Source organism: Sturnira hondurensis, unplaced genomic scaffold (assembly GCF_014824575.4).
Source record: "Sturnira hondurensis isolate 20B ecotype Veracruz unplaced genomic scaffold, ASM1482457v3 Scaffold0004136, whole genome shotgun sequence".
Classification (NCBI taxonomy): domain Eukaryota; kingdom Metazoa; phylum Chordata; class Mammalia; order Chiroptera; family Phyllostomidae; genus Sturnira; species Sturnira hondurensis.
The window spans coordinates 18,834,122-18,860,465 of record NW_028076767.1 but is presented as its reverse complement, the minus strand read 5'-3'; the positions used below and the strand labels follow the sequence as shown (position 1 = coordinate 18,860,465).

Sequence of the window (26,344 nt, the reverse complement as noted above, 5' to 3'; positions counted from 1 at the left end):
CCACCCCAGAGATCATTTGTAGGGATAATGAAACTGAAGTTCGGAAAGGCCAAGCTGCACCCAGAAGTCACCCAGCGGGAGACCAGGTAGAGGATCCCGCGTTCCTCTGGGACCGGCCCTGGGCACAGCGGCCGCGCATGTCCGTGGGGTCCCTAGGGCGTCCCGCCGGGAAGCCCCACCCACACACCCGGGCATTCCTGCGTGTCCGGGGCTCCTCGGGAGTGCCCCGCCCCGCTCTCGCGCTGGCAGGGGGAGGAGCGCGGCGGCGGCGGCGGCGGCCCGTGGCGAAAGTGCGGCTGCGGAAGCGCGGCGAGACGGGCGGAGGAGGAAGCGAGGGAGACGGCGGGAGCCGCGGGAGCCGCGGGGCCGGGACGACACCATGGGCCGCCTGCACTGCACGCAGGACCCTGTGCCAGAGGCGGTGGGCGGCGACATGCAGCAGCTGAACCAGCTGAGCGCGCAGGTGGGCCTGGCGGCCTGGGCGCGCCCGGCGATCGGGTCGTGGAGCCGCGGGGCAGCGGCCGGAGGTGGTGCCGGGAGGGCTGAGCAGGAAGCTGAGAGGTTGGGCGGAGGGCCACCTGGGGTCGAGCAGTGCTTGGGGGGACCAGACCTAGCGGCGTCCCGTGCGCCATATGGGTTGGGGAGGGGGGCGGTTCTGGGAGGGCCCGAGCGGAATTGGGGTCTGAGGCGACTTTGGGGAGGTCGAAGGTTGTCGGAGGCCTAAGGGCAAGTCGAGAGGTCTCTCGCAGGGTTTGGATCTCAGAGGTGGGGCTGGGGGACTGGCGGGATCAAGCAGTTTGAGGGGTCTCAGACGAGGGACTGAGGAGCGACTTGATGAGACTGGGGGCAGTTTGGGGAACTAAGTAGGGGGCTGAAGGCTTTGGGAGGCCGAGGAACTGTGGGGAGCAGTGGGACTTGGTGGGCCGGGCAGGGCTGAGACCTTTAGTACGGAGGCCGAGGGTCTGGGCATCCCGAGGATAGCCTAGAGTGGGGCTAGGGAGTAGGGGGTCCTATGTGGGCTTACGTAATAGCCAGGCCAGAGAGATACTCTGTGGGCCCGAGGGCAGAGTCTGGGGCGAGGCTGGCGATGACATCCCACCCGCCCACACCTCCAGTTAAGGAAAATGCAGCCCTCCTAGCCCTTAAAGAAAGACACCGTATATTCTCTGTACAGGGTAAGGCCCGGTCTTCATGAAGTTGAGCTGGCAAAGCTGTTTTGTCCCCTTCCAGGCCACAGGTGCCAACCAGTCCGCCTTGGAGGCTTTCTGTCCCTGTACTGGTTGGGATGCCCCTTGATGCCCCCAAGGCAGACAAAATAGATAGCTGAAAGTGACGCCTCTCACCCCCGCCCCGCAGAGTTCTTTCCCGCGCTGGGTTGTAACTTCCCAGTAGCTGGGGCCCTCCCTTTCATTGAAGCATCCCCCACGACCCTCTGTGTTCTCATTAAGTAATGGGGATAGCGATGATAATGACAGCCATCTTCTCAGGCTGCAGCGTCCAATAGAAATAAATTGCAAGCCACATGTCTAACTTTACATTTTCTAACTGCCACATTTAAAAATTAAAAAGGAATGGGAAGTTAATGTTTTCTCTAGCCGCCTATATCAATATATTATTTCAACATGTAATCCACATAAAAAGATCAGTAAGATATTTTACTTTGTGGTACTAAGTTTTCTGGTTCTGGTATGTATTTTATATTTATAGCAGGTCCCAGATTAGCCCTTTTCAAGTGCCGTAGCTACACGTGGCTAGTGGCTACTGTACTAGACAGCACAGTTCTAAGTGCTTTTATGTATATTAATGCATTAATGCAACCACCCTCCCAGGTGAGTACTATTATTAATCCCATTTTACAAATGAGGAAACAATCACAGAGCAGTGAAATGAAAGCAGCTCTGATTTATTGGGCATGTGCCATATGCCAGGCACTGTCCTGAGTTCTTTATGTGCAACAACCTTAAAGGTTAGGTGCTAACTTTATTCCCATTTTACAGAGAAGAAAAATGGTTCAGGGAAATAAAGGGACTGGGTTAAAGCCAGGCAGCCTGGAAGTGATGGAGCCAGGAGTTCAGGACCAGATGTCTGAATTTCAGGTCCTAGGGAATTAAACACACTAGAACAGAGCTTTGTAGATGATCTCCTTGAACGAGGTAGCTTACATATTTCTTGTTTATGTGTAGGCATTTTCTGGAAGACTTCCGTTTGGAGAATAAAAAAGATTCCGCTGCAGAAAAACTTTAAGCATCCACCTGAAACTAATGTAATATTACATGCCAACCGTATTTGAATTAAAAATAATAATTACTGGTCCTGGCTGGTGTAGCTCAGCAGATTGAGCGTGGGCCTGTGAATCAAACAACCACGGTTCTATTCCCAGTCAGGGCACATGTCTGGGGTTGCAGGCCAGTTCCCAGCAGGGGATGCATGAGAGGCAACCAAACATTGATGTTTTGCTCCCTCTCTCCTTCTCTTCCCCTCCCCTCTACAGATAAATAAATAACATCTTGAAAATACTACTAATAATAACTTTACCCTACTGGATTGTATGATCCTTAAGGTTACCTCCAACTTGGAAAATACCAACCATTTCCTTTAAGATCAGAACTTGACCCATTTTCTTACCTTGAAACACATTCTAAACCTTTACCTTTGTTTTTAACATGGAAAGCTTTTTCCTGATAAGCAACTTACCCTGGGTCACCTTGGCTCCCTTTTTGTTGGGTGATCAGACTTTCCTGAGTACCCACTCTATCAACCGAGTTTATTTTGAACCTAAGCCTAAAGGAGAAGAAAAATCATTGTATTAATGTTGCCATCACCATTTATTGCTTATTGGGTAGGTATTCATCTGGATGCCACTAAACCCAGTGGGGTTTACAGAGGCTTCGTGGACACAGCCTGTTGCGATCTGCTGGAGCAGGGCAGACTGGAGACACGGCATAGTGTTCAGTGTACCTGCATGTGCTCCATGCTGCCGGTGATGAGTTCTAGGTACTGTGGAGCCTTGAAAGTGGGTGGGGTGAAAAAAATAATCATTTTTAGGATGGTCATGAGAGAGGAAATTCAGAAAAATATAAAGAACAAACAGTCTACATGCCTCTCATTTAGATATAAACACAAAGCGACACAAACAGAAAATTCAAGCATTATCTGAAGGTATAAAATGAAAACAAAATACCTATTTCTCTGGTCCCCAGAAATAGCCATTTAAATAGTTTCTTATGTATCTATGGAGAAAAGCTGTATCTGCCATCATGTATAGGTGGACTTTAATTTTTTTTTTTACATTAAAGGGAATTGTTGACATTCCTTGAAGTTGTTTTCAGCTTTTATGAGCACTGCTGCCAATGAACTGTTTTGCATAAATGCGTCTGGGATTACTTTGTTGGAACATATCTAAAGGGTATACTTGTAATGGAATTACTAGGTCAAAGTCATTTAAAAATTAGATGCAGGTTGCCAAATTGCCCTCCAAAAATGTTTCTCCAGCCCGTCCATTAATCACCTGTGTCAGCAAGTCTGTTTCCCTTTACTTTGACCAGAACTGATGTCATCAAACTTACTTTTTAACTTTTTCCCAAGATCTGATAAGTGAAAATAAAACAGTCTCCTTGTTTTACTGATTTGCATTTCTTTAGTCTGGAATGATCTTCAGCATCTTCTGTTACGTTTACTGGTAAGAATGGTTTCGATTTTGATCTCTCAGGTGGTCACAGGCAGGTGAGCATTCCAGGGAGCAACAGTTATGCAGGTACAAAGGCAAAGAATGGGGAAATGTTCAAAGGACATTTATTCAGCAAATACTGTGCCCTCACAGTAATTAAGGTGCTGAGACAATACAAAACCTTACAAGGAACCTTCTTTGCTAAGGCTTGTTCTTGTTCCTTATCAAGATTGAAAATTCTAAGGGCCCCCAGGCAAAGTTCCAAGAGGGATCCTCAGAGGTTAAGAATCTGGGTAGGTCCCTTTCTTGTTGGTAGTTTCCTGGTCTCTTGGCCTGGGCTTTGAAGGACAGGGAGGGTTTGGGAAAGTGGAGATAGCTGGGGGTCTGTAACAGCCTACAGACCAGGTTAGCTTGAGGCCCCTCTTGAGAGGAGAGGTGGGGGATGAGACTTCACAGGGAGGTTGAGCCCGAATTCTAGGCTGAGGCCTGGACATGAAATAGCAGTTGAAGGGCTTCTCAGCTGCCCCCCCCCCCTTTTAAAGGCCCTGGGTGGCATAGGAAATGCACTTGGCCAAAGATCTGATAGTTCCAAAGGTTTGCAGCAAAAAAATGTAAAGAACTTTTAAAAAAACCTCACAAATAGTTGAGTACATTCTCAAGCCATTCTTCACTGTCATTTTTACTACGTAGGATCAGCAGTTAGGCAAGGCTAATACCCAATATTGTAAATACTGCAGAAAGACAATTCGGGGATCACACTGGTTCAAATGTTCCTGGGGGGTAAATCTGTGCAGCTTCTTTGCAAGGCAGTTTGGCAGCATTTTCTCAGAATTTAAAATGAATATATCCTTTCACCTAGATTTTTTTTAAAAATTATTTATTTTTAGAGAGAGGGGAAGGGAAGGAGAAAGAGTGGGAGAGAAACATCAATGTGTGGTTGCCTCTTAAGTGTCCCCTCACTAGGAACCTGGCCAGCAGCCCAGGCATGTGCCCTGACTGGGAATCGAACTGGCGACCCTTTGCTTCACAGGCCCGTGCTCAATCCACTGAGCTACACCAGCCAGGGCTGACCTAGACTTTAAGAATTTATCTTACATATGTCAAAAAGATATATGTAGAAGGACAGTCATGGTGGCATTGTTTGTAATGATACCAACAACACACGCACACTAATGTTCATCTCTAGGAAGCTAAATTATACTAACTGTACAGTCAAATGCCATGCAATTGTTAAAAAAGTTGGGTGGGGCCCTGGCTGGTGTAGCTCAGTGGATTGAGTGCGGGCCTTCAAACCACAGGATCGCAGTTCGATTCCCAGTCGGGGCACATGCCTGGGTTGCAGGCCAGTTCCTGGTTCTCGGCAAGGGACGAACGAGATGCAACCATACATTGATGTTTCTCTGTCTGTCTGTCTCTCTCTCTCTCTCCTTCCCTCTAAGATAAATAAATAAAATCTTAAAAAAAAAAAAAGCTGGGTAGGCTTACATCTGCTGACATGATTGATTTCTATGACAGAAATGAGTGGGAAAAAAGACAAGGTGCAGGGAGTGGGTTCAATATGATTCCATTGGTATTTAAAATACATGAAAATAAAATGATGGGAAAGCCAGCCGTATTAGAAGTAACCACCTGTGGGGAGTGGGACTGAGGTGGGGACCACGTAGAAAGAGAAATGCTTTATTTTGCAACCTTTTAATACTAGTTGGGCCTTTGCAAAATCTTGCACATATATTGATTTTATGTTTTCAAAGGCTAGTTTTAAAACAATACATTTTAGAATAAAGTAACAGAGCCATGCCAGGAGTTGGCCTGGAATTTAGTGGGTTATAGCAAAAGAGCAGGTGCGCTTGACCATCATATTACATGTATAGCTTTGGCGACTTTAGGCTTAAGTATTTGTATATAATCTTTTTTTAGTGTTGTATTGCTTCAGAAAGTGGATCAAATGGTACAGTGACTCTGATTATGGCTATGACCATTGCTGCCGTTTTTTTAGCCTCTAGCCTGGCACAGTGCTGGAGGCTTTGCATTTGTCACTTTTGAATATGTTCTGGAAATGGGGACTGAGACAGGGAGGCTGAGTAGCTTGTCCAAGGTCATGTGGTGAAGTAAGTAGGAAAACCCTGTCTCACACCTGGGTCTTCCCAACTCCCATGTCTTAGGTTTTCCCACTGCACCACACACTTTCTATCTATGGGGAGGGGACACGGGAAAGCAGTGACATATGTCTCAGTCTGCTTGGGCTGCTATAACAAAATACCGCAGACTGGCTGGTTTTAACAGCGAAAATTTATTTCTCACAGTTCTGGGGGCTGGTAAAGCCAAGATCAAGGTGCCAACAGATGTAGTTCCTGGTGAGAGCTCTTTTCCTGGCTTGAAGATGGCCTCCTTCTCATGTGTCCTCACATGACTTCTGTCATATAGAGACCTCTGGTGTCTCTTCCTCTTCGAAGGACACCCACCCTATGGGATTAAGGACCCCACCTTTATGACCTCATTTAACCTTCACTACCTCCTCTCAGGCCCTATCTCCAAACACAGTAATAAATTCAACATGGGAATTTGGGGGGACAAACATTCAGTCCTTAATAATACAACACCAATAAAGAGAGAGTTTACACGCACAAAATAATAAGAGACTGGTCTAAGACAATGAATAATAAAGTGTTAAACTTTACTGTTTTATGCATATGTACACACAGGAGGCTTTTTAAAAAGATTTTATTTATTTATTTTTAGAGAGAGGAAGGGAGGGAGGAAGAGAGGGAGAGAAACGATATGAGAGAGAAACATCAATGGGTTTCCTCTCGCACATGCCCTGACCAGGAATCGAACCGGTAACCTTTTACTTTGCAGCGTGGATGCCCAACCAACTGAGCCCCACTGGTCAGGGCCGTAAGAAGTTTCTTATGGGGGTAAAACCCCCCAGAAAATATGGGTAGATGAAATAGAAGAAAATAAAAATCACCCAAAATCTTGCTCTGCAAAAGTAACTGCTTTAAAAAAGCAAGGTACAGAAAAAGTTTGTATAGTATTTTACCATTTGTGTGGAGGGGGGAGGAGAAATTACATATTAGGTTGGCTTATGTTTGAATAGTAAATATGTAGAAGCATAAACTAATACACTAAACAAGTAACTTATTAATGTTCCAGTGAATTTCCCTTTCAGGCCATGAGTGTATGTGTGTTCTTGTGTGTATTTAGACTCATGAGGGGTGTGTTCGCACATGTGCTCACACTTGCAGTCAGTCTTTCAGTACATATCTCCCAAGTATCCCAATAAAATGTACACGTGTTTCGCCCTGGCTGGTGTAGCTCAGTGGATTAAGCACGGGCCTGTGAAGCAAAGGGTTGCAGGTTCAATTCCCAGTCAGGGCACATGTCTGGGTTGCAGGCCAGGTTCCCAGTAGGGGACACATGAGAGGCAACCACACATTGATGTTTCTCTCCCTCACTTTCTCCTTCCCTTCCCCTCTCTCTAAAAATAAATAAATAAAATATTTAAAAAAATATACAAGTGTTTCAGACAATATATTGATACTGGTGGAGGTTTTATGAGTATTTGTAACTTTAAGATGATCAAAACAGCCCTGGCTGGTGTAGCTCAGTGGATTGAGCATGGGCCTTTGAAGCGCATGATCGAGGTTCGATTCCCAGTCCGGGCACATGCCTGGGTTGCAAGCCAGTTCCTGGCAGGGGATTCACGAGAGGCAACCATACATTGATATTTCTCACCTTCTCTCCCTCCCTTCCTCTCTAAAAAAAATAAATAAATAAAATATTTTTTTAAAAAAAGATGATCAAAACAGGTATCAATACCTGTGTGCTGTTCCTTTCTCTCATAATGGTCTGTGGCTGGATGGGGTGTGGGAACACTGGCCAGGAGTAGGGTTTCACTGACGTCCTGTGTTACTCTCTTTGCAGCAGTTCTCCGCCCTGACAGAAGTGCTTTTTCACTTCCTAACTGAGCCGAAAGAGGTAAAGTATTTTGTGAAAAGAAGAGTTCCCGAGTGTGGGTCTGTAATCCTGAGACACTTAGAAAGTGAAGGCCTCGTTTGTGCTGTTCTCTCGTTGCAGGCCGAAAGGTTTATGGCTCAGCTCTCTGAATTTGCCACCGCCAATCAGATCAGTCTTGGCCCCCTCAGAAGCATCGTGAAAAGCCTCCTTGTGGTTCCGAATGGTGAGTAGCCTGTCTGAGGTCAGAGACAGCCCTTCGGTCCATAGAGTCAGCAAGGGCCCCAGACACGGAGCCAGGACAGTCAGTAGTGCGTCAGGCACCGGCGGGACTGGCATTGTAGGGAGAGAAGCCAGGTCGGTGGGTGACCCTGGCAGGGTATGATAGAGGTACACTTCGGAGTGTAGTCTGCACCCTGGCTTCAGTGCCCAAAATGTTGTCTGGGCCTTTACCTAGTACACACAGAAACTGAGAGTAAGCATTTAGAAATTTTTATAGCAATTTGACAAAGTCTCTTTAAAATCTAGTAATTTTTTAAAAATGGTGCTTGGTTGTTTTTTTTTCTTAGTGTGGTAAAATATATGTAACATAAACTTTATTATTTTAATCATTTGGGGCTTGTATTTTGTATGTGTTTTTTCATTTCCTATTCCTAGGATTAATACTTTTTTAAAAGATTTTATTCATTTATTTTTGAGAGAGAGGGGAAGGGAAGGAGAAACATAGGGAGAGAGAGAAACAGGGAGAGAAACTTCAGTGTGTGGCTGCCTCTCACATGCCTCCAATTGGGGACCTGGCCCACAACCCAGGCATGTGCCCTGATTAGGGATCGAACCAGTGACCCTTTGGTTCACAGGCATGTGCTCAGTCCACTGGGCTATACCAGCCAGGGTGGATTAATACTTTTTGATTCCCAGTGGCCTGAAAATCAGAAAGGTCTTTCACTACAGGTGGTTTGAGAAGCATTTGCCCCCAGGAGTCAGGCAGCTTCTAGCCAGGAGGGAGGAGATCAGGAAGGGGTCACTGTAGGGATGACCACTGGGCGCTGTATAAGATAGGGGGAAATTAGAAACAATCGGATTGTCCAGCAACTGGAGATTGGGGTAAGAAGCTGTGCTCCATCTTTGCCAGGGGATATTCTGGTGGTCAAGAATTCACAGTTCTGAGTTAGATGGACCCGGGTGTGAAACCTGGTCTATCCCTTGGTGAGTGGTATGACTTCGGCCGGGTGCCCATGTCTCTTACCCCAAACAACAACGCCTCCGTAGCAGTCCCTCCTGCATCTAGGCGCACTGTGTGTGTGTGTATATGCGTGTGTATGTGCGTGTGTGTGTGCGTGCGTGCTGAGGGGAAGTCTTGTTTGAAGATTGAGACAATGTAAATAAAATGCTTAGCACAGCTCTGGCTGGTGTAGCTCAGTGGATTGAGCACAGGCCTGTGAAGCAAAGGGTCACGGGTTCGATTCCCAGTCAGGGCACATGCCTGGGTTGTGGGCCAGGTCCCCAGCAGGGGACACATGAGAGGTAACCACACATTGATGTTTCTCTCCCACTCTTTCTCCTTCCCTTCCCCTCTCTCTAAAAATAAATAAATAAATATTTTAAAAAATGCTTGGCACATTACCTCCGTCCAAGGTTGCTCTTGTGTATAAGTCATGCAGTAATCTTAAAAGGTGATGTTGAGGAAAATGTAATGATACGGAAAACCTTGCACAATACACTGTTTAATAAAAATAGTTTACAAAACTTTATACCACAGTCCTGTTTTTGGAAAGAAAAGAAAGAAAGAAAGAAAAAGAATGTTAACTGTGGCTATATCTGGGTGATAGGTCCTCAGGTTGTTTTGTTTTATTTTTGGCTATGTATCATCTAAAACGTTGCTAGAATTAATTTGGCAATTTAGTTAATTTTATCTAAAGAGAGGCAACATTTGAGTCTAGTCTTTTTTTTTAATAGAAAGAGGAAGGGAGAAAAAGAGAGAAAAATGCCGATCTGTTGTTCCACTCGTTCACACACTCATTGGTTGACTCTTTTATAAGTAAGTGCCCTTACCAGGGATCAAACCCAGAACCCTGGTGTATTGGGACAACGCTTCAACCAGCTGAGCTACCTGGCCAGGACTGAACCCAGTCTTAAAGAATCAGTAAATGTTGACAAGGTTGAGAGGAGGTAAAACAGCATCCCTGGTTTGCACATTTTAAAAATCAACAATGCTCTGACTGGTGAGGCTCAGCTGGTTGAGTGTCATCCTGCAGACTGAAGGGTCACAGGTTCGATTCTCAACCCAGGCACTTGTGTCTGGGTTATGGGCCTGTTAGCTGTTTGGGACACCTGTGAAAGGCAGCTCATAGATGTTTCTCTCCCACATTGATGTTTCTCTTTCTCTCCCTTTCTTTTTCCCTCCCTTCCCTTCTCTCTAAAAATAAATGAATAAAAAAAAATCAGCCCTGGCTGATGTGGCTCAGTGGATTGAGTGCTGGCCTGTGAACCCAAAGGTCATAGGTTTGACTCCTAGTCAGGGCACATGCCTGGGTTTCTGGCCAGGTCTCTGGTTGAGAATGTGTGAGAGGCAACCAATTGATGTTATCTCTCGCACATCAATGTTTCTCTCCCTCTCTCTCCCTCCCTTCCCCTCTCTCTAAAAATAACTGAATAAAATCATTTTAAAAATCATTAATAAGCTGATCTTCCCAGGACTTCAGCCAAATGGCGCACTAAAAGTTGGGAGCTTAAATTTATTTGCTCCTGTTGGCTGTCTTCTCATGTCTGCCCTGTCTGGTGCCCTGTCAAGCTGGAGACTTGAGTCCGAACATCTCTGAAGTTTTCTTTTGCATTTTTTAAAAGATTTTATTTATTTATTTATTTGATTGTTTTTAGAGAGGGAGAGAAAGATCAGTGCAAGAGAGAAACATCGATCCCACACACACCCCCCACCTGGAGCCCAACCTGCAACCCAGGCATGTGCCCCAACTGGGGATTGAACCAGCGACCCCTCGCACTGTGGGACGATGACCGCCCAACTGAGCCACATGGGTCAAGGCCCCTGAGGTTTTTAACGGAAATTTTATGACCCTCTGTTGGTGTGCCTCTTGCGTTCTTTGCCCTCATGGAAGGTTAGAGGCATGCAAACCACAAGGCTGGGGGGGAACCTGTGGTCTTATGAACTCAGGAATAAATTTTCCTGGAAAACTTAAGCAGTGGAGAGCTGTGGAGAGTCCCTTTTACTGTCATCCCACTGTTTAGAAATAATCACAATATAATTTTGAAGTGTGTCTTTTAATATTTTTACATACTCTGACAGACTTACATGCAGTTTTATTTTTCGTAAATGATAGTAAACCACAGAATAGCTATACAGCTTGCATTTTTTCATACCTAGTGCCTCGCGGGGATCTCTCCACGTCAACTGCATTCTTGTGGTGACTGTAGTGTACCCGGGACTAAAAGGAGCTCCTCCTTGTTAATCCGTTGCCTACTGCCTGACGTCTGAGTTGTTCTGACTTCTCACTCAGAAACAATGCCACAGTGAACTTCCTTAGGACATTTGTGTACTAGCGTATGTGAGCATTTCTGCAGGACGGGTGCCCAGAGTGAGGGTCTTTGCTCTCATCCTCAAGCCCACACATGTGGGACTGGGTTTGTCTGCTGGTGGAGACCTGTCTACCCCGAGCTGTCATGGACACCGATTTTCTGCAGACCTCTGTCTGGGGTCCTGCCTGCCCTCTTTCCCATCTTCTTTCTCATCTCTGCTCCCTGCTCCGCTCCATCCCACCAAACTGCCTTCAGTCCTCCCCAGCTCCGGAGCTCAGGCCACTGTGCGGCCTCTTTCAGAAAGCCTTCCTAAACCACTCCAGTCTACAGGGACCTCCCTTCCTGTCGGCAATTGAGATCTGGTTTTTCTATCTGCAGCTCTCATTTTGAACCATAGTCATTTACTTGTCTATTGTCCGTACTGCTCTGTGTGTGTCTGTCTCATGGCTGGTTCCCTGAAGTCTTTGACGTCAGGGGCAAGGCTGTACTTCTTGCTGTAGCTCCAGTTACAGGTTAGCTAACGACATAGAGCAAGTGCTTGGTCCATGCTGGGTGAGTTGAACTGAATTTGGGGGAGCCAGTGACCCTCCGGGGGGATGTTGGGTGTTTTTGTAGTAGGATTGTTTATAGAAGGTCATTTTCTGTAGATGCAGAGAACATTGAAAGTGCTTAGCATGCCAGTCCAGACTTGGGCTTTGGAGGCTCACCGGGTTTGAGTGCGTTCACATCACCGAGAGCAGTTATTCGACTTGGATACACCAGCCTCTTGGAGGCTCAGTTTCTTATCTGAAAAATGGAGTCATAAGAGCAGTTTATGGCAGTGTCACTAGGAATAAGTGGGTGAATATATGTAAAGCACGTAATACAGTGCTTGCTAAACTTTAGCTTTATTTGTTGGTAATTCAGTTCGTTTTAGCTCCCATGCCACAATATCAGGTTACAAAATAAAATATTCCTTCACCTAATAGAGAGGATCTGAATTTACCTCCTGACTATGTAATGCCCCAAAGCTTTCAAGCTTTTCAAGTTCTAGAATTGAAGGCCCGGGTTTGCTGTACGTGTCTGTTCTCAACCGTTTATTTTATTCTTTTTGTTCCCATGCAACTGGCTTTGGTCTTCCTGCGGAGTTTTCCTGTTTGAACTCTCCGTTTCTTTTTTTTTTTTTAAGATTTTATTTATTTATTTATCTTTAGAGGGGAAGGAGAGGGAGAGAAACATCGATGTATGGTTGCCTTTCGTGCATCCCCTGCTGGGAGTTGGCCTGCAGGGAACCAGCCTGCAACCCAGGCATGTGCCCTGACTGGGAATCGAACCACGATTCTCTGGTTTGCAGGCCCGCACTCAATCCACTGAGCTACACCAGCCAGGTTGAACTCTCCGTTTCTTCTAGAGTGTCTCCTAAGCATCTGACATGAGGCCTGTGAGTCTCTTGACCTCTTCCTCATTTCTTGGTCTTGTGTGTCGCTTTCTTTCCAGTCTCAGAGGCTGCCCTTCCAGAACAATTCTTGGCCCTTTGAACCTTATTGTGTCAGCAACATCTCCACTTCCAGTCTCCCGTCCCAGGTTCCAGTGTGGCCTGGAGCACATGTCCGCAGAGCAACTTGGACCATGCTGCTCCTTGCAACTATTTACTTTACATAATGAAGCCTCTAGTCCTTAATTTGGTATTCAAGGCCTTTCCCTATCTGAAATGTGAGACTGCAGCCTTGTTCCGCTTCCGTCATCCTGGTTCTGCCCTTGCAGTTAGACCTCATGGTGGAAGCAGAAGTCATTGGAGCTAAAGGGGCCTCAGAACCCTCCAGAACAGATCAGTCTTCCCCAAAGTCCTGTTATCATTCAGAAAAGGCTTCAGTGGGGAGACAGTCAAAAAATATGTCTCCCCACCTGCCCAGCCTCGGAACCTTGGAGATTCACACACATTTACATAGCTTAGTCTCTGAAACCTGCTTAACCAGTATCTGTAAAACAGTGAATCAGGGAACTTTTTTTTTTTTTGGTCAGTTGGCAGGGTGGGGGGTGGGGAGGGTTGGGCAAAAGCTTTGTAAAGTGCTGATTCAGTTTAATCTTGGTCTTGGAGAAAAGGAAAGAGCCCTAACAGAAGGGAAGTGGCCCACTTGAGATCATCTTGCAGTGGAAAAGCTGAGGCTAGAACCTCCTTTGATTGAATCAAAGCCTAGTAGATTTTTTAAATGTTTGTTAAAAATTACAGCCCTGGCTGGTGTAGCTCAGTGGATTGAGCTCGAGCCTGCGAACCAAACAACCACGGTTCCATTCCCAGTCAGGGCACACGACTGGGTTGCAGGCCAGTTCCCAGCAGGGGACTCATGAGAGGCAACCATACATTGATATTTCTCTCCCTCTCTTCTTCCCTTCCCCTCTAAAGATAAATAAATGAAATTTAAAAAAAAATACCACTTCAACAGTCTATCAACCCACAGCCAAATTGCTTCATCCGTATCCTACTGACTTCTCACCACTCTCCAAACTGGATTATTTTAAAGCAAATCTAAATCATTTAATGAATGAATTCCTAAATATCTACTTATGTATCTCTAAAAGGACTTTTTTCTATCTCCTGTCAAACCACAATGGGTTTAACATGAAAATATGCAGTCAGTGTTCAGATTTCCCCCTTGTCTGCGTTTTATTTCTAGGCGGCCCTCACATTGCATTTGCTTTCTGGGTCGTTGTTGTAAGCTTACTTGTCATTGTGGCTGCTTAATGGCCCTGAGACCCTGAGCCAAGTCACGTAACCTCCCTGAGAATCCGTTTTTCCGGGAATGGAGCAGAGCTGATACTAGCAGCCCCTACATTGTTCGAAGTGTTAGGAGAATGGAGAAAGAGGGAGGATGTGATGTGTTCACTTCAGAAAGCGGTGGCTGCACCACTGACGATGCTGTGACTGTCCTTATCATAAGGAGCGACTGTCTCCTGGACAAGGTCACAGATGACTCGGCAGCAGGGCCACACTTTTTTTTTTAAAGATTTTATTTATATATCTTTAGAGGGGAAGGAGAGAGGGAGAGAAACATCAATGTATGGTTGCCTTTTGTGCGTCCCCTGCTGGTAGTTAGCCTGCAAGGAACCGGCCTGCAACCCAGGCATGTGCCCTGGCTGGGAATCAAACCGCGATCGTCTGGTTCGCAGGCCCGCGCTCAGTCCGCTGAGCTACACCAGCCAGGGCCTAGGGCCACATTTTAAGACTGCTTTTTATTTAATACTTTGCAAGATGTCTGGTCTTTGTAGGTGCTGATTTGTTTGTTTGTTTTAATAAAAGGTGATAACTCTCTTTTCCCACTCCAAATAGAATTCTTTTTTTTCTGGGGGGAAAAATTAGCATTAAACAATAGTTACAAATGGTATTTAATCAACTGTTGAACTAAGTTTCCCAGGACTTACATGCTTAACCTGCTCTGTTACTTTTCTCTGTGGCACTTTTCACCTCGTAATATCCATGGCTTACTTACTTGTTACATTATAGTTACGGTTTTTTCCCTCCCGATAGATTATAAGCCTAGTGAGGGCAAAGGTTGTTGCCTGTTCGGTTCATTGATGTTTCCCAGCATCCAGCAGAGTGCTGGCCTATAGCAGGCGCCCAGTAAGTCCATGTGCAGTGGCCCTGCCCCTTGCAGGGGTGGATTCAGCCGGTCAGACTTCCGGGTCTGCAATCACGGAATGAACACAGCTCACCGTCCTTTCCCATAACCCTCCAGGAATTTTCACCAGGGCTCAGTTCTGTTCCTTGGGTTGCCCTTATGACACTGAACAAGCCTTATATAGCTTTTGGGGTAGAATAACAATGTTTGCTCGTGTTTCAACTGTTCCGTGGCAAAATTTAAACCCTCCTCCTCACATATACCTCTGTCTTGTCCACCATACTGTTTGGTGGCAGTGACGTTTTGCCTGAGGTTACCATTCCAGTGGAAATTGGTGCTCAGACTTTTTAAAGCATCTCAGATGGTTATCTGTGTTTAAAGGATATTCTCAAATTTCACCAACTGATGTGTCCTGGTGGTTCCAGCCCTGGAGCTCACACAGTTTTCTTGTCTGTCGTAGGGTCTAGACAGGCTTGTCTTGTGCTTAGTGCAAAGGAGCCACCAAAGGAAAAAGCTAAAAAGGAAGTTAAGAGCTATAGTCAAGAATATGGTGTAGGCCCTGGCTGCTGTAGCTCAGTGGATTGAGCTTGGGCTATGAACCAAAGGATCACTGGTTCAATTCCCAGTCAGGGCACATGCCTGGGTTGCAGGCCAGGTCCCCAGTCCCAGTGCAGGCCATGTGAGAGGCAACCGCACATTGATGTTTCTCTCCCTCTCTTTCTCCCTCCCTTCCCCTCTCTCTAAATAAATAAATAAATTAAATCTTTTTAAAAAAACAGAAAAGAATACTGTATTATAAACTCCAGAAATGCTAAGAGACTAGATCTCAAATATTCTCACCACAAAAAGGAAATAATGCCCTGGCTGGTGTGGCTCATTGGTTGAGCGCCAGCCTGCAGACCAAAAGTTCTCCAGTTCAATTCCCAGTCAGGGCACATGCCTGGGTTGCAGGCCAGGTCGAGAGGCAACCACACATTGATGCTTCTCTTCCTCTCTTTCTTCTTCCCTTCCCCTCTCTCTAAATAAATAAATTTAAAAAAATGTTTTTTAAAAAGGAAGTAATTATGCAATGTGACTGAAGTATTAGCTAATGTTATGGTGGTAATTATATTGCAATATATAAATGTACCTAATCAACACCTTAAATTTACACAATGCCATATGTCAGTTAGAGCTCCAATAAATGAAGGAATGGAAGGGAGGAATGGTTTAAGGGCTTGAGGCCTAGCACAATGCAGGTGTATTTTTTAAGGAAAGAAGAGAAAGGGAGAGAGGGGAGGAGGGAGGGAATTAGTTAAGGACTTGAGGCCTAGCATGATACAGATACTTTATTTTTAAGTATGGTTCCCACCTGCCAGAGGTGATGGAAGGATGGAGAACTTGCCCTTTGGTCCCTGTAGTTCAGAGCCTTTGTTTCCAGTCACTGTCAAGGCCTTGCCTGGTGGTGCTTCCCTGGGACAGCATCTCAGAATGACCTGATGTAGAAAGAGCTTCAGTCTGGGAACAGTCTGGCCTATAAGCTACTTGTTCCTGCCATTTTCCAGCTCTTATGGCCCTGGGGAATTCATTTAACTGCTTCTTTTTAAGAGGCATTTATTGTTTTAATTATAGAAAAATACAAGAAAGGAAACAAGCCCTGGCCAATAGCTGCGCTGATCAGAACATCGTCCCAATATGCCAAGGTTGCGAGTTCCGTCCTTGGTCAGGGCACAGACAAGAATCGACCAGTGAATGCACAGATACGTGGAACAGCAAGTCACTGTCGCTCGCTGTCTCTTTTCCTCCCCCTCTCTCTGAAATCAATGCATAGAAAAAAGAAAGGAAACAAAAACAGCTCACAATTTCACCCCCTTTACATTAAAAAAACCCCTATATGCAAGTAGAAAATTCTAAAATGACAGAAAGGAAGAGAAGGCCCCCCCCCAACCCCTTTACCCAAATATACTCACTCTTAAATTTTTTTTGGATATGTTGGGAAAAAAAGTGCCTCACATTTGCCTACTTAGCTATTGGATAGGATGTAATTAAGGCTATACATAAGGATATTATACCATCTTTATTTTCACAGAAGGAATCACGCTGTGTAGATTGCTCTTTCCTTTTATTTTATTTTATTTTTTTAAGATTTTATTTATTTATGTATTTTTAGAGGGGAAGGAGAGAGGGAGAGAAACATCAATGTATGGTTGCCTTTTGTGCATCCCCTGCTGGGAGTTGGCCTGCAGGGAACCAGCCTGCAACCCAGGCATGTGCCCTGGCTGGGAATCGAACCGCGATCCTCTGGTTCGCAGGCCTGTGCTCAATCCACTGAGCTACACCAGCCAGGGCTGCTCTTTCCTTTTAATTATATTTTGCAAACTGGCACATTGAGAGCTATCACCTTTTTAAAAACTGCATAGTATTCCATTGTAGGGATTCTTTCATTCAGAATGTTTTTTAAAAATATTTTTTTTTATTTATTTATTGAGAGAGGGGAAGGGAAGGAGAAAGAGTGGGAGAGAAGCATCAATGTGTGGTTGCCTCTCATGTGTCCCCTATTGGGGACCTGGCCTGCAACCCAGGCATGTACCCTGACTGGGAATCGAACCGGGCGACCCTTTGCTTCACAGGCCCATGCTTAATCCACTGAGCTACACCAGCCAGGGCTCATTCAGAATGTTTTTGTTTTTAGTGCCAGACATTTGTCTAGGAGCTGGGGCAACAGCGATGCACAAAACAGACCAAGTTCTTATCAAACTGATGTTCTAGTAAAAAATCTGACCATAAATATCTAACAAAATCGGGTAGTTATAAACGCAATGCAGAAAAGTGCAGCGGCTAAGGGTCCAAGCAAAGAGCAGCACCACTTGGAATAGAGTGGTCAGGGGAGCCTTTAAGGGGCAAGATTCCAGCAGAGGCCAGAATGAAGAGAGGGAATGAGTCGCGCAGAGTTGAGGAAGAGTGTTCCCAGCAAAGGGAACCACAAGGGCAAATGCCTGGAGGTAGGAACCTGCCTGGGCTCTCCTACCAAAAGCAGAGTAAGGGAGGGAGAGCGGAGGGGTTCTGGAGGAAGCTACTGCATGCCGGGCATTGTAAGGACTTTGGATTTCAATCCAAAGGAGAGACAGGAGAGACATGGTCTGAATTAAGTTTTAACCAAATCACCTTGACATCCAGGCTGCTCTGTGGATGCACCAAAAGCAGCCCACTGCTTGGACCTTTCATCTTTAGTGACGTCAGTGGCGTCACTAAAGAGCTTCCCACATGTATCTAAGTATACTTTTGGGGTGAATCTATTGGGTGAATTCTTGGCGGTGCAATTATTGACTATACAATTTCTAAATTTTCTCCCCCTGAAAGCGTGAGCTGGTTTCCTAGTTAACTAAGTTTCCCGGTTAGTTAAAAGTTTTGATGATAATGCCCACTTCAGAGTACTTTGGGAATCACCAGGCAAAGTACTGTTGGGTTTGAACTGGATGTACAGGAAGGAGTTGCACGTGTGACAGTTTGGGTTCATTGGATTGGCTGTGTGACCCCCTTCGTGGAAGTCCTTTATGGCCAAGGTTTCCTGGGGTCCTGCCTTTTTTTATTTCCCTGTGGTTTCCTTACTCCCTCTGATTTTGGAGATAAAAGACTTCCTCCCTTTGTTGACATGGTTTATTTTGCAGGACAACAGCGGTCGGGTCGGGATTGTTTCTCTGGAGTAGGGTGGGGGTAGGGACTTGGGTTCAGGGCATTACTTCAGGGCCTTTCCTGGATGGTGGTGGATGGTCTTCCTATTCTTTAATTAGTCATCTTCTGGAAGACTAAGATGTGGAAAAATTTAAAGTGGTTGCCAGATTGTGACTCCTGGCTGTAGCTGGCAGGTTAAATGTTGAGAGGCCCAGATCACTGGCAACACTGTTTTCAGGAATCGGAGTTTGTGGGCAGAACAAAGCAGCCGCCGCAGGGGAGTATTCCAAGGCCTCTGAGGGGAAAGTTCGAGGCCCTCCTTGAGAGGGACTTGTAAATCATAAAGGCCACACTGTTAGTCCATCTAGGTGTACTTCCTCAAAGCTGATTTTCAAGGGCAACACTATCGAATAGCACTTTCTATGGAAATGGAAATGCTTTATCATTTGCACTGTCCAGAGCTGTGGCCACTGGGGCCATGTAGCTACTGAGCACTTGAATTAGCTTGTGCGACTAAGGAACAGAATTTATTTATTTATGTATTTATTAATTATTTTATTTATCTTTAGAGAGAAGGGAAGACAGAGAGGAAGAGTGGGAGAGAGACATCAATTGGTTGCCTCTTTCATACCCCCAGCTGGGGACCTGGCCTGCAACCCAGGCGTGTACCCTGACTGGGATTTGAACTGGTGACGTTTAGGTCTGCAGGCAGGCACTCAGTCCACTGAGCCACACCAGCCAGGGCCTAAGGAACAGAATTTAGAATTTAATTTAATTTAATTTAAATAAATATAAATAACCACATGTGTTTAGTGGTTAAGTATTGCGCGGTACAGTTCTAGGCTGTTGCCCCTATGCCCAGCCTAACCTTGAACTTCCCCCACTTTGTGCTGGGAATCTGTGGCCTTATTCTTTCCTCAGATCAGGTACCCCTTTCCTTGGGTTCATAAAGTCTTTTCTCCTGTCTCTAATATCTTCCATACTTTGGGGGAGGGGGGCTGGGTAAACACTTGTGCAATAAACAAAATGGTCTCTCTTGCCCTCCACTTGTCTCAAATGTGCCATTTCTCCCCAGGTGCATTGAGATCTTCTAGCTCAGGTTTCCATATTCCTGTTGTCATCTGTATTGTATAAGTTGTGCCTATTAAATGCTGTCAGCTGATTGATTTGTTTGCCCTTCTTAACTGGTTTCTGCCTTTCCCCAGGGGCCTTGAAGAAGAGTCTCACAGCCGAGCAGGTCCGGGCTGATTTCATGACTTTGGGTAGGTCACCATCACCGAGGTGCTCAGTAACAGGCCTTGCAGCTCTTTGTTATTGATGTCTCCCTGCGTTCTCTTGTAGGTCTTAGTGAGGAGAAAGCCACTTACTTTTCTGAAAAGGTATCGTAATTCCTCTTAATCAAGGTTACAATTGCTCGCTTTTATTTCATGACAAGAATCAAACAGAAAATGCCTCCTAATGAAAAGCTGTCAGTCATCATGTGTCATTTCCCCAGCTAAATGTTTTCCATTTGGTTTCACACAAATGACATACATCCAGCTTTCAAACTGAACTATTTAGTGCATCTGTAATTTTTGTGCATTTTTTTAGTGCATGCCTCTGGTTTGACTGAATATAACTGTCATGCAATTGTTGTTCCAACATGGATTAAATCTTAGAATGAAAGGAAACGCTTATGTTGCCCTCTGCCCCTCTACACTCCCCCACCCCCCAGATCTGTGCACAAAGACCAGCCCTTCGTTCTGCACTCCGCCTGCTGTGTGAATAGCATTGCTGTGTTGGGGGAGAATGAAGAGGGGGAGATTTTTCCCATTTTATAACTTTGGCTTCTTGCTCTTGTTCCAGTGGAAGCAGAATGCCCCCACCCTTGCTCGATGGGCCATAGGTCAGACTCTGACGATTAACCAGCTTATAGATATGGAGTGGAAATTCGGAGGTAACTAGTTAAAGTCAGTCTTACGCCCTTTGGGTGATAGAGGGTTGGGTTGCGGAGGCTTCTGCATAGCTTCTGTAGGGAAGAGGTGTCCTCGGTCCTCAAAGCCTGTTGGGGCCAGCAGCTGCCTCTCTCTCTTGCTGTCCACCCAAGAGCAGTTTCTGTCCTTGTCTCTTAGTATGTTGACTTCCTGAAAAGCACATTTTGCTTTTCCTCCTACTCACCCCCATGTGGCTTTTGCTGCAATGATCTGCAAGATTGGGGTCTTCGAGTGAGTCCCCAACCAGCCACTGACTAGTTTTCTCTTCTGTGTCATAGTGACTTCTGGGAGCAGCGAGCTAGAAAAAGTAGGAAGTATTTTTTTACAAGTAAGTCTTCTCCTCATCGTTGCAAATGTGTAGATTTTTGACCTGGTTAAAAGTGATTAAACCTACATTGGGTGTCTTTAAATATCCAATTAAATGGATGTTCCACTGAAGTGTCTTATATACCTCATGGCAAGGTGGTGAGCCAAAGACATGCTCACCAACGTGCTCACTTTCAGATTAATAGTATCTGGGTATTATTCTTAATATTTGGTTGTTCCTCTGGTCATGGGACTTGTTAGAAGTTTTGGTGGACAATCAGGACTGTTCCTATATAACTCTGAAGTTAGAACTGGGTGCTTTGCCCTGGCCGGGTAGCTCAGTTGTTAGAGCACTGACCTGATATGCGAAGGCCGTGGGTTCAGTCCCCGGTCAGGGCACATACAAGAAGCAACCAATGAATGCATAAATAAGTGAAACAACAAACTGATGTTCTTTTTTTCCCTTTCTCTCTCCCCACCTCCTTCCCTCTCTTCCCCTCTCTCTAGAATCAATAAATTTGAAAAAAAATGTAAATTAAAAAAACTGGAGGACAGTGACCGGAGGAGAGAGGGGAGGGAATTTCAGGAGAAAAAGGGGAAGGATTTACAGGAACAAGTATAAAGGACACATGGACAACAACTAAGGGGGGTGGAAATAGGAGGGAGGTGGGGAACACGGGGTTGGTGGGCTAGGATGGGAGTAAAAGACAGAAAACTGTACTTGAACAATAATTAAATTTTAAAAAACTGAATGTTTTGATGTTTAAGTGAAAGTTCAGGTTTCAAGAATTTCTTTATCCAGCCGTCATTTTAATTTAAATTTTTATTTCTTTTTAACTAGTTAAAGTTGGTGGTTAAGAAAGGAAATCAGACTGAAAATTTGTATATAGGTGAGTCCAGATTCCCATTTGAACCTTTTCACTTTCTCTTATGTTCTCTTCACTCAGTGGGCTCATGTAGCCCACCACAAATCATTTCTTCCAGAAAAACAAAGCCCTTGCTGAGCTGTATTGTAACTACTGCCTTTCCTCTCCTAAAAGATGATACAGAGATTGTTAATAAGCCATTGGCAGTTGGAGACCCCAGAGTTGAAGAACCGTTTGGGAAAAGGGGAGAAGGGACTGGGAAGGGTCGAAGAGCGAGACACTCTCGCTGTGGAAGTCACACGGAAACACCCTACGTAATGCTTTTTTGTCCCCGTGCCCTGGCGTCGGGCCATTTTAAACCCCTCTCCTTTTTTACGGGACTGAGAACTTCCCTATGTCCAAGGCTCTCAAGTTTTTTATTATGATCAATTACCCATCAAGAGCTACTGGGTGGTACTAAGCCAGGAAAGAAAAAAAATGTCTAGGTGGAAATTAGTTTTCTGGGATGATTCTGTGGCGTGGGGAACATTTACCTGAAGCTGAATTTTCTTCCCCCAGAATTAACCTTGCCTCAGTTCTACGGCTTCCTGCACGAGATGGAGCGAGTCAGAACCAGCATGGAGTGCTTCAGCTGACTCTGTCCCCCCGCATCTCCGCCTTGCCCCGTCCCCTGCCACCTCCTCTCCTGTGGGTGACGGCTCTGAGAAGCACCTCATTCACAGGCCTCACTGTGGGACCCTGATTTGGCCCTGCTTGCCTGTTGGGTGCCCAGGTGCAACGTTTCTGAAAAACAACAGGGTTAAGTACTTAAGGAGCACTGCACAAGTATCCTGTAAATTCTTTGTGTAGGGAACCTCCACCACCTATCTCCCAGGACCCTTGTTAGATATTCAGAAAGGCCATTGCGTCTCAGACTCAGGGAGGAAATAAGTGAGTCACCACCCCATCAAAATTCCAGGATGAACAAATGGTGCTGTCGCTAAAGATATGCGCTCACCTCCCTCCTGCCCCCAAAGCTAGGGCTTGTTTATGGCTGAGGAGGAGGCCGACTCTGTGAGTAACAGGCACGTGGGGAGCCCCCGGCAAGATTTCTACACTGTATGACTGTGGTGGTGGTGCACTGCTCATCAGTTTTTAGTGAGGCATCTCTATATAAAAATATGTTTGGTTTATAATGAAAAGAACTGAGGCTGAACTGTTCATTTCTGGTTTTGCCCTGTTGTGTTATAATGAGGCTGGTCTTTTGGGGGGTTGTTTTAGCTTGTTTTGGGCCAAGCTGACCGCCTCTGTTGGTCAGATGATTGATAAAAATGGTTCCAAAGAAAAGTCTGCGTCCAGCTGCTTTTGTGTGTGGATGGGAGAGCCGTCTGCCTTGCCGAGGGCTGATGCTCTGCTCTCCAGAAACCACCTCCCCGGTTTGGGTGGCGGCCCTGGGTCTTCAGTGAAATTAGCTTTTTTGGTCCAACATGGGAATTTGTCAGCAGCTCTGGGGAAACTCAGGTTAAAAACATGAAAAGCAGAGCATATCTCAGCTTTGTGTTCAGATGACCTTAGCCCCCGCCCTAGCACTTAACTTCCTCCTACTTCTCCTCTCAGAAATTTTAAAAGTTTGGGCTCTGGCTGGTGTAGCTCAGTGGATTGAGCTCGGGCCTGTGAACCACATGATTACGGTTCGATTCCCAGTCAGGGCACATGCCTGGGTTGTAGGCCAGTTCCCGGCAGGGGACTCATGAGAGGCAACCATACATTGATATTTCTCTCCTTTCCTTCCCCTCTAAAGATAAATAAATAAAACCTTAAAAAATTATAAAATCATTAAAAAGTTTTTAAAAAAAAGAAATTTTAAAAGTTTGGGAATGTACCCATGATACAAAAGATACAGTTAAAGTCATTCCTTGTCACTCCTCTGTTTTCCAGTTGCCTGGGTCCCCTCCCTGGAGTGAAATACTGCTGCTAGTTTATTCTGTGTTCCTCTGCAGATATTCTATGCATTTGCAAATACACACGCATAGAGTCCGGCGTTTCCCCGCCCCACGCACACAGGGTGGCACACTGCGCACACAGAGTCCTGCACCTCGCTTTTTCCCACTTAACTTGGAAATCACGTCAGAACAGAAAGCAGCCTCACTTGAAACACAAGTGCCGTGTTCCTTCAAATGGATGGTTTATTTAACCAGTTCCCTGCTGATGAGTGTTTAAGTTGTCTCTATTCTTTTTCTCTTGTAAGAAGCGCTGCAGCTGAATGTTTTTGTATGTGTGTCCTTTTGCATGCATGGAAGTACATTTATAAGGCAAACATGTGGGTGGGGAATTGCTGGGTCAAAGAATACATTTATTAAAGAGCATTAAAAGGAATAAAGCGAAAAGGCCCCTCTGCCGTGTTCCCATTTACTCGGTCCCCTGTGCCCTCTGCCAGCAGGTGACCCTGCTGCCAGTTCCTTAGGTGCCTTCTGCGGGGTTTTCCCTGACGTAAGCAGTAGGGATTTAAATGTGCACCCATTTTTTTGTTGTTTACACAAATGATTGTGCACTATACACACTACTTTTAATACACCCTGGTGATCTTCCCTTCAGTACACAGGGTCTGCATCCTTTTTACATCATATTCTCATATGTGAGCGGGTCATAACCAATATTTACAATTTTGCTAAATAGTGCCAGTATTAGAATTAGGGTTTTTAGAGAGAGGGGAAAGGAGGGAGAAAGAGAGGGAGAGAAACATCAGTGTGTGGTTGCCTCTCATGTGTCCCCTACTGGGGACCTGGCCTGCAACCCAGGCATGTGCCCTGACTGGGAATTGAACCGGTGACCCTTTGCTTCACAGGCCTGTGCTCAATGCACTGAGCCACATCAGCCAGGGCTGATTCATTTATAAAGCAGTGGTTCACATGATTGTGGAGGCTCTGTAAGTCCAAAATCTGCAGGGGAGGGCAGTCAGCTGAAGACCCAGGGAGGAGTTACAGACCCATTCCAAAGGCAGTCTGCTGGCAGAATTCCTTCTTGCTGGGGGAGGCTGAGGAGTTAGTCTTGGTTTGAAGACCTTCAACTGATTCAGGAGGGGCCCACCCCACATTATGGAGGGGAATCTACTCAGATTTGAAAGTCCCACAAATTAAATGTTAATCCCACCCAAAAACACTTTCACGGAGACATACAGAATAATATTCGACCAGATATCTGGGTATAGTGGCGCACTCAAGTTAATACACAAAATTAATCATCACCGACCTCCATAGAGTTTGTCCAGTTTATGTGAGATTACTGTCCACAACACCAAAGAGGAGCAAACTGGTGCTTTTGGACAAAGTGTCCAGGAGTGTCCATGAGGCTTCTGAGGGCTTCCTGTGCCTGGTATCATGACAATCTAAAGTAAAAAGAATTTACAGAATGTTGGGACAGGGTCTAACTGGAGTGGCTCAGCTGGTTGAGCGCCAGCCCTCGAAGCCAAAGGTCACCTGTTTGATTCCCAGTCAGTGCACGTGCTTGGTTTGTGGGCCCATCCCAGCTGGAGTGCATGTGAGAGGCAACCAATGGATGTATCTCTCATACACTGATGTTTTCTCCCTCCCTTCTCTTATCTCTAAAAATAAAAATAAAATCTTAAAAAATATATCAGAACAGGAAGGCACCTAAAATACAATCTAGTTAAATTCACTGGTTTTACAGATGGGGCAGTGAAGATCTGGGGACTGAAACTGGGTCAGCGCCGCCCACGAGCCACGGGGTCCTGCTTGGTTCAGAAATGGAATTCAGAGTGACCTGAAGTGGATTCGGCCTAGCAAACCGTCCAGGGTTCCAGTCAGGGTCTCGGTAAGAGCTGCACCCAGCTGGCCACTGGAGAGCTTGTGAACAAGGAGCTCCTTGCGCTGCCCAATTCAGGCCCTCCTGCCCCACCTGGATCACAGCAGTGGCTTCCTGATGTCCCCAACCCCTGCCCCAGTTTTCAGCTTCGCAGCTTCTACTGTCTGCCTATGTCTTGCGTGAGCATTCTGGGCAAATCTCATGGCAGTGGACAGGTCCACTCATGTCTCATCATGGTGTCCAGGATAAAATCCAAACTCAGCACACCAGGTCTGACAGCGTGGCCCTGCCTCCGTCTTCCACCACCCCCATTTCTTGTGCCTCCCAGAAGGTGTCCTGTACTACAGAATCTAGTCTCCCAGATGCTAACAGCCACCACACCATGAGGCTACTTGCTGCTTCTTCCCCAGGGTCTGCAGTGCTTCCCCACGCTTCAAGCTGTACTGTCCAGGGCACTTCGGAGGGCCCGCCGGACAGCTCTGTGCCATAAAAACACCCCCTGGCCTCCTTCGGACCTCTCCTGTGGGGGCCAGGAGTGGAGGCTCCAGACTCAGGCTGCTTGCGTTCCAACTCTGGTGCCTGTTACCAGCTGTGTGACCTCAGGCAGGCTCCTGACCCCTCAGAACCTTGGTTTCCCCATCTGCAGGCCAGGTGTAGCTCTTGCCTCATAGGGTTATTGGTTAGGTCATTTGGCACAAAGCTTGTTCGACCAAAGGTGAGCTCTTCCTTATCACATTCTGATGATAATTACTGATTTTCCAGATTCTCTTCCCCACTAGCTGGAGGGCTTCTTGATAAGAGATTTGTTTTTCAGCTCTGGAGCTCCAACACCTGGCATCAGTCAGCTCCACTCCTCCCGGCCCCCACCTGGTCATATGCCCTGTCGGGAGTGAAAATGAAACGAGGCTGCGGGTGGACCTTCCTGGGCAGGACTGCTAACTAACCTGCCTGGTGTCAGAGGAGCAAATCTGTGCACGTCGGTGGGACTGTTGCTGTGTC

The 26,344-nt window shown here is 46.0% G+C and overlaps 1 protein-coding gene across 1 annotated transcript; it reads left to right on the top strand.

Moving 5' to 3' along the window:
* The first annotated feature begins 268 nt into the window (after positions 1 to 268).
* Positions 269 to 22,870, top strand: COMMD7 (COMM domain containing 7). The gene is made up of 9 exons (XM_037043856.1): positions 269 to 463; positions 7,592 to 7,645; positions 7,745 to 7,847; positions 19,605 to 19,661; positions 19,741 to 19,778; positions 20,245 to 20,335; positions 20,651 to 20,700; positions 21,520 to 21,568; positions 22,103 to 22,870. The coding sequence occupies exons 1-9, from the start codon at positions 380 to 382 to the stop codon at positions 22,177 to 22,179; spliced, it is 603 nt and encodes a 200-aa protein (XP_036899751.1). The 5' UTR covers positions 269 to 379; the 3' UTR covers positions 22,180 to 22,870.
* The last annotated feature ends 3,474 nt before the right edge of the window (positions 22,871 to 26,344 follow it).